At 36.8% G+C, this 8,255-nt stretch overlaps 1 protein-coding gene across 9 annotated transcripts; it reads left to right on the plus strand.

Moving 5' to 3' along the window:
• Window positions 1-442: 442 nt before the first annotated feature.
• On the plus strand, window positions 443-4,992 carry LOC110613188 (ent-kaurenoic acid oxidase 2). 9 transcript variants are annotated; one of them, XM_043955676.1, is made up of 9 exons: window positions 443-732; window positions 1,202-1,471; window positions 2,685-3,162; window positions 3,271-3,534; window positions 3,631-3,720; window positions 3,800-3,878; window positions 4,037-4,143; window positions 4,248-4,369; window positions 4,744-4,992. In XM_043955676.1, the coding sequence occupies exons 2-9, from the start codon at window positions 1,239-1,241 to the stop codon at window positions 4,859-4,861; spliced, it is 1,491 nt and encodes a 496-aa protein (XP_043811611.1). In that variant the 5' UTR covers window positions 443-732; window positions 1,202-1,238; the 3' UTR covers window positions 4,862-4,992. The 9 variants fall into 9 exon arrangements, with proteins under 9 accessions (XP_043811611.1, XP_043811610.1, XP_021609894.1 ...); XM_043955675.1 differs by having other exon boundaries at window positions 444-764; window positions 1,095-1,471; XM_021754202.2 differs by having other exon boundaries at window positions 444-764; window positions 1,105-1,471.
• The last annotated feature ends 3,263 nt before the right edge of the window (window positions 4,993-8,255 follow it).

Below are 8,255 nucleotides of genomic sequence, written 5' to 3' on the forward strand. Positions count from 1 at the left end.
ATATATTTAAATTATTTAGATATGATTTTAAATTTTCGATATTCAACCTGACAGTGAAAGAATGAAATTCACTTGTTGGAATGCAAAGAAATGCCTCCTTCAAGAGGAGGCTACATAGCAGAAGGAGCGAAGCCCGATGAAAGAGAAAAAACGGGGAGAAAATGTCTCTCTCTAAACAAAGAGAGAGAAACCTAAATAATCTTGTTGCTTAGCCCTATGCCTCTTACGCAAGGCAAGGGAAAAGTTAGCTATCACCGTATGGCCCTATGCGACGAGTTGAGCCTCCGTTAAATAAAAAAAGGTGTACTAGGAAAATGATAGTTTAATAAGGGTGGTGACGTAGAGAAGAGAGATGAGGACGAATCAGCAACACATATAAAACGACAAAACGACATCTAAATAGGCCGGCAACCTCAGCCTATCTCCAACTTCTGATTACGACATCTCTCTCCCGCTCTCGCGCAAAATGGAAAAAGCAAAGACCCCTTCATCATGACCGTTCCCTCCATTTCCATGCTTCATTTTCAACCGTCAGATTATTCCTTCTCTACCCTCGCTTTCCCCTGCAGTGGGGCTGCTGCTTCGTTTTTCTGGTACCCGTTATAAAGAGGAGAAGTGAGTGAGTAATGCCACTTTCCAACAAGAACCTCGAAGCTTGCCGGCCATCGAGCCTCTGGATTCTCTCCGGCTAACTTCCGGCGACACTCAATAGTTTCCAGAATCTCTTCTTGGGTTAGTTCCTGAGAAATAAATTTCCAAGTTGGGTAAATTTTCTGTTTTCTTGTTTAATTTCATTTCATGTTCTCACTTTTCAAAAGTAAAATGTTTTGAGAATTTGAAAAAGGAAAAAGAAAAAAAGAGGACAACTTTTTAAGGAATCATAATTTTTTTATTTATGTACTTGATATTATAATCAGTCTTGCTTTGCAGGGAAAATGACTTAATATTGACAATTATATCAGAATAATTGGTGATCATGTGGGTTGCTTTTGGAGACATGTTCATCTTCTACTGTTTGTTTGAAATAAAGAAAGAATTTTCATGCATTTTCTTGTCATCTCACAACATAAATTAGTGCTCTTTTCTCTTTTGAGGTTGGGAAAGGTGGCAACACTAGAAGAACTGATATTGGATTCTGGGAATCTCTGAAACAAAACATTTGAGTCCTTGTCTCTCCTTTTTATCATCAAAATATAAGCAGTTTGGAGAGGTTGCTTGCTGGCCCACCATTGAAAGCTATGGAGCTGGGTTCCATTTGGGTGGTCCTGATATGCATAGTTGGTGCTTTGATGGTTCTGAAAATGATTCTACTTAGAGTTAATGGGTGGCTCTATGAAAGAAAACTTGGTGAGCTGCAGTATTTTCTGCCTCCAGGTGATCTGGGTTGGCCTTTCATTGGTAATATGTGGTCATTTCTCAGAGCTTTCAAGTCCAGTGACCCCGATTCTTTTATGGGATCCTTTATCACCAGGTCATTTTTCTCTTGTCTCTCTTCATTTCTTTGTTTCTTTTTTTACCTATTATTTCCCAGGTGATAATCATTTTCTCTTCATCTAATTAACTTGATGATATCAATGCATAGCTTCTTCTGAATTTGGTAATATAATTCTAAAGTAATTTGCCAGAAAATGAATTCTTAAGGTGGGAAGAGCTGGCCTTTTTTATAATTTGTTTTTTCATTGTCCTTGTTAATTTTGTTTTCTATGTTAAGCTTTTGCTACTCATTGTTTGGATCAAATGCTTGTCAGTGGATCCTTTTCTGTTCTTTTCTCTCCTCAATTCTGGATCTAATCTCTAATATCTGGAGCACTTTTGGCTGTCTGAAAATTAATAATTAAATAAATAAATCATAAATAATCTAAATGTTGAACTATGAGAGCTATTGGATTTGATGAAATTGCCTTGGAAAGGCATTTATGTGTAACCTGGTCTTACATTGTTGTTGGGGAGGAAAAACGTAAGCTAAGATAATTACTATAGTGTCAAAATCCGAAAATTTCGCACAACATTAATAGTCTACAACTAATGTTTTGTCGGAGGACCATGTCGTGTTCGAAACGAGGTTGATTTAGACAGGATGTTCCTGTTAAATTGCCGATTCTAAGAGGTAAATTCTAATCGTTGTTACTTTTTAACACAAGGAAAATAGTAACCGAATTATTGTGTTATTCAATAATTCCTGTTTCCTCATGTAGTGGTTTGTCGAATCATGAATCTATGCAATTAAAATGCAATCCAAAAATGTATTCGTACGTAAAAAGCTGTAAAGAAAATAACTTTTGGATAGAGATAAGTGGGCTCTTGACCATTTTGGTTTTAAAGATTTTGTGGTGTTGCATAGATGGATACAACAACATAACCAACCAATGTTGTCCTATATGCATCTTATGTTTGGATCTATTAATGAATAGAGACTCGGTAGCAACTAGGTAAAGCAAGATAAGAAATGAATGGTTAATATAATCAGATGAACTGTTTGAATTATTACTTCATATATCTAAGGGAATATGGATCCTATCCTGATCTGTCCAAAGATTTCCTTGTCCCACCCTCCATCACTTCATGCCCCATCATGTGCGGGCAAAAGTGTTTGGTTCAATGATGTGTTTTTAAACCCAAATTTGGAAAAAGAAATAAAGATAATCTGTGCAACTAATTGTGATGAATGCTCATAATTAATGCAGATATGGCCGTACAGGAATCTATAAGGCCTTCATGTTCGGGAGGCCCAGTGTGTTTGTGACAACGCCGGAAACCTGCAAAAGAGTATTACTTGATGATGATGCATTTAAGCCTGGTTGGCCTAGATCCGCCATGGAGCTCATTGGAAAGAAATCCTTCATAGGTATTTCTTTTGAAGAGCACAAACGTCTTCGGCGGCTGACTGCATCTCCTGTCAATGGTCATGAAGCTCTGTCAGTCTACCTGCAGTACATTGAAGAAAATGTGGTATCTGCTTTGAAAAAATGGGCAACCATGGGACAAATTGAGTTTTTGACTGAAATAAGGAAGGTTACTTTCAGGATCATAATGTATATCTTCCTTGGTTCTGAGAGTGAGCCGGTCATGGAGGCTTTGGAAAGGGAATACACGGCACTTAACTATGGAGTCAGAGCCATGGCAATCAATCTTCCGGGATTTGCTTACCACAAAGCGCTCAAGGTGAAGTTCCTTTTACCTTGTACATACATCTGCTTAGAGGTACATGATAGAAAGTTGAATTTTTTTTGTTCTTTACTTATCCTCAACAACAATATGGTTAAATTTCAGGCTCGCAAAAACCTTGTGGCTGCATTACAATCTGTCGTAGATCAACGCAGAAAGCAAAGGAAGGGCATTACTTTATCTAAGAAGAAAGACATGATGGATGCTCTGATGGATGTTGAAGATGAGAATGGTAGAAAATTGAGCGATGAAGAAATAATTGATATTCTGTTGATGTACTTGAATGCAGGCCATGAATCTTCTGGCCATATCATAATGTGGGCTACTATTTTCCTTCAGGAGCACCCTGAATTTCTTCAAAAAGCTAAGGTATCAGTTCGAATCTGTTTCATCGGTCCCTGTCTAGTCGTAGATTGGTTGTCATACTTGTTGCAAGCCTTTATTACTTGCTTGATTACATTATAGGAAGAGCAGGAGGAAATCATAAAAAGAAGGCCACCAACACAAAAGGGATTGACGCTTAAAGAAGTTCGAGAAATGGAATATCTTTCTAAGGTAAATCCTATTGATATTTGGCTGATCAGCTCATCATCATTCATTACTAATTCTCCATTCTTTTTTATTCTAATCATAGGTGATCGATGAAACGCTTCGTATGATAACATTCTCACTTGTGGTTTTCCGAGAGGCAAAGTCTAATGTTAACATAAATGGTGAGTTGGTGCTTTGCATTTTATTCTTTTATTCTTTATCTAATATCATCCCGTCATCTACATAGTACATATATGAATTCATTATACTTGGTAAACATAAAATTTCATGGAAAACAACTGTTTGATTTGATGATTTGAAATTTACTTGGAATTTTCAGGATATATCATCCCCAAAGGTTGGAAAGTTCTTGTCTGGTTCAGAAGTGTTCACTTGGATTCGGAAGTCTACCCGAAGCCGAGGGAATTCAATCCTTCTCGATGGGATGTAAGCGGATAAGCTTTTGCTGGTAGTTCTATCTTATGCATGTTTATACATTTGTTTTTATGTTTTTGACTTGCTGGGTATGCTTTAATTTGGATGGAATGCAGAATCATACAGCCAAAGCAGGAACTTTCCTTCCGTTCGGAGCTGGAAGCAGGATGTGCCCTGGAAACGACCTAGCGAAGCTTGAAATCGCCATCTTCCTCCACCATTTTCTCCTTAAATATGAGTAAGTTCTTTCCCCTACTCTCACCTACATTAGTTATCAATGACATAAGATTGATTTGAAAAAATGGAACAAAACGAAATGCGAACCAGAAGAACTTATCAGTCTTCTCTGAGCCCTCCAAAGAATTGCTACACTGATTTCGCATTGCTTTTGCTGAAGCTTAATTGGTAGTACAAAGCTAGCCCCTCAAAAATGATTTCGAGCTGCGACTAATTCTTGTTAAGAACTTTTTTTATGGTAAACTTTGGTTTGGTAATTCTGCATGATAAGACAATGTATACAAGGCAGGAAGGCAAGTTTCATTGATATTAGATTCTGCTACGTTGTTTTTGTAACTTGTTTCTTTTTTGAACTTTATATTTTTGATATTACAGGCTTGAACGTGTGAATCCAGGATGTTCATTGATGTACTTGCCTCATTCAAGACCAAAAGACAACTGCTTGGCAAGAATTAGGAAAATTCCTTGTCAAGAAACAGAAGTGAATGAATGAAAACTAGACATTAAATGCATGCATACAGGACAAACCAACATGCATACATAAGGACGGTTGGTTGGTTACTTGTATCGTTGTATCCACACCAATAAGTTTTTAATATCAATGCCCCTCTAATCTATTTCCAGTGATTTCTTTACTTTTTTTTTTTTGAAAAATTACTATTTGATCCTTATATCAAAAGGAAACTCATTAGTTAGTATCTCAGTTTTAAAGGTATAAATGAACCAAACTGTTTGTGAGCTCTTCGAAATTCGAAATTTGGCTTAATAAAAATTCAATCGGACTCGACTTTATTTCTAAATGAATCAAGCTCGACCTTTATTTTTAGACTCGTTTAGTAAATGAGTCAAACTTAAACTCTAATATTTCGACTCGTTAAAACTCGTGAGTTCGGCTTATTTCCGAGTTTATGAGCAAACCTATGAACAGTCTCGTTAAGTAGAGTCGTTGAAAATTTTATTTGTGAGATTTTTTTGCCGTTGTAGGTTTAATATTTAAATCTAATAGTAAATTTAACCGTTATGATTTTATTATATTAATTCAAGATTTTTATAACCGCTTACAACAATTATTTTTTCCAATATAAATAGTCTTCATCTTTACAAAAAAAGATACTTCCATTTTTCTACTTTATTCCATTACATATGAAAATATCTTTTACTTTATCAAGAACTCCTATCGCACCTTAAAGAGTAGACTTAGAGAGCTTTGATTTCTTGGATTTTTTGGCTTTGTGAGAATATAAATATTTAACCTTGACCTTTGGAGCTTCTTTTTCACTCAATGAAGATGATCAATCTTGCTCTTTTATCCCCTCTTCCAAATTTTGCTCTTGAGAATGTAAAATATAATTGTTATCTTCAAACAACATTATAAATGCAACAGAAATTTCATCGTTTTCTAGCACATCTACTCTAAGACAAGAACTTGATGTAGATAATGTGTTAGGAGCTTTAGGTTCAAATAAATAAAACTCAACATCTTCTTCTCCAACCTTCAATTTAAGCCTTCTATTCTTAACATCAATAATTGCTCTTGCAGTAGCTAGGAAAGGTCTGCCAAGGATAATAAGAATATTAATATCTTCTTCCATTTTCAATAACACAAAATCAATTGGAATGAAAAATTTGTCCACTTTTAAAGGTTTCCATGCCTATAAAAGAGTTACCAAATTGCAGTACTAGAGGTATTCCAAAGGCTACTTATGAACCTGATTTTTCTAGTAAAGCCAATTATCCTATGATTAATTTTACCTCTAATTTTTCTGCATCAAATCTTGCATTTATGAACCAATTGTCTGGTGTATCTATACCTAAAAGTGTACAGGAGGCTCTAGCTGCCCCTAACTGGAGAGAAGCAATGATTGAAGAAATGAAGTCCTTACAAAAGAATGAAACATGGGATATGGTTGAATGTCTTGCTGAAAAGAAAACTATTGGCTGTTGTTAGGTGTATACAATGAAATAAAATGCAGATAGTTCAATTGAAAGATGCAATGCGAGATTAGTTGCGAAGGGATATACCCAAGCATATGGCATTGATTATACGGAGACATTTGTTCCTATAGCCAAGATGGATATTGTTCGGGTTTTGCTATCCTTAGCGGCAAATCTAGAATGGCCATTAAAACAATTTGACGTGAAGAATGCTTTCTTGCACGGAAATTCCTATGAGATACTTGATTGACCTATCCGCTAATTGCAATGAGATAGTGGTAGGCTTGAGATCACCAATTTTTAACTTTTCAAAGATAGGTAGAGGCAAAAGACTAACACTTTCTCCACATAAAGTTTTTCCAATATTGATTTCCCCAATTTGGCATGGAATTGAAAAACTCCCTGAGTCTTTCAACTTTGGAGGCAACTTATTTTGCAATAAAGCACTACAATCCCCTATTAATGCCACCGTCTCATACTCCTCTAATCTTTTATTGGATAGGATATCCTTTAAGAACTTGGCATATGATGACATTTGAAACAAGGCATCAATGAAGGGTATATTGACATAGAGTTTCTTGAAAACCTCAAGGAACTTGCCAAATTACATGTCTAGCTTAGCTTTTTCAAATCTTTATGGAAAAGGTAAAGGTGGCTTGTAAGGCTCCGATAGGATCACCAACTCTTGCTTTCATTTCAATGAACTCATCTTTCCTTTCTTCTTTTGAATCGTCTTTTCTCTCATATTTTTCTCCCTCAACACACTTTTCTTTCTCATCTTCTTTTTCTTTCTTCTCAACCTCACTTTTCTTTTCACTCTCATCCCCAACAACTTTTCCACTTCTCAAATGAACTGCCTTGCATTCTCTTGGGTTCTTGGGTTGGCTAGGTGTAACAGCCCGGAAACCGGTACCCTCTCTGTAACGGCCCAAACTGCTCGGCACTAGGATCCAGATCGGCTTAAGGCCGCCTAGACCCGTAGTAAGCCTATCCTGAACTCTGTGTACCTGTTACAATCCCATACATGATCCGACTGGACTATTAACTGTTAAAACTTTTCATTAAAACAACCAGACTTAACCTGTAAAACACTCTCTGTAGGTCCAAGCATATGAACCAAAATGCTCAGATAGACTCATCTGAACTAGCCCTCAGGCTATCTATAACACACCAGTGATGCTTTACCAAGTAACCTCCATACCCTATGCGCTCTGCAGCATAGAACCCACTCTGTAAGGGTCAGCATATCATAAGTTAACTTGGTTACCATAGAGTCACAGGAATCAAACCTGGTCTTCTCTAGTGGTCTACTCTGTGGATCACAGGAATCAAACCTGGTCTTTCCTTTGCACTGGTCTTGGGTCAAGGAAGCCCTCACAGTTATCATTCACTGGGTTTTCGAAACACAACATATATTAAGTCTGATCTGACTCATTTCTCATCAAGAAACTGTAAAACTGGATACATGCATATACAAGGGATAAACATACTATAGGCAAGGCACATTCTAAACCACAAGCACACTATCTGACTGTCTATTACATCACTTTTACATATATCTCTTGAATTACATCATGTCCACACTATACTATTACACACATACTGAAGCCAACACTCTGATGCTTCTGACTTCCCAGCTAACCCTGTACCTGCAAAACTGGGATTAAGGGAAAGGGATGAGCTATAAAGCCCAGTGAGTAGAAACACTGAAAATAGTTCATTCATACACATCTTTTATGAAAATGCAACACAACTCATACATTCCACATCATTGATTGGACATGACTTCAAAACTCCCTCGACGGGCTATTGATGTCGCCTGGGTCCAATCATCTGGAATTAGACATGACCTCAAAACTCCCTCGACGGGCTATTGATGTCGCCTTGGTCCAATTCCCACTATCACTGAATAAGGCAATGCAACAACTTCGTGATTCTAATGCAACTCACCC

Source organism: Manihot esculenta, chromosome 4 (genome assembly GCF_001659605.2).
Source record: "Manihot esculenta cultivar AM560-2 chromosome 4, M.esculenta_v8, whole genome shotgun sequence".
NCBI classification, from domain to species: Eukaryota; Viridiplantae; Streptophyta; class Magnoliopsida; order Malpighiales; family Euphorbiaceae; genus Manihot; species Manihot esculenta.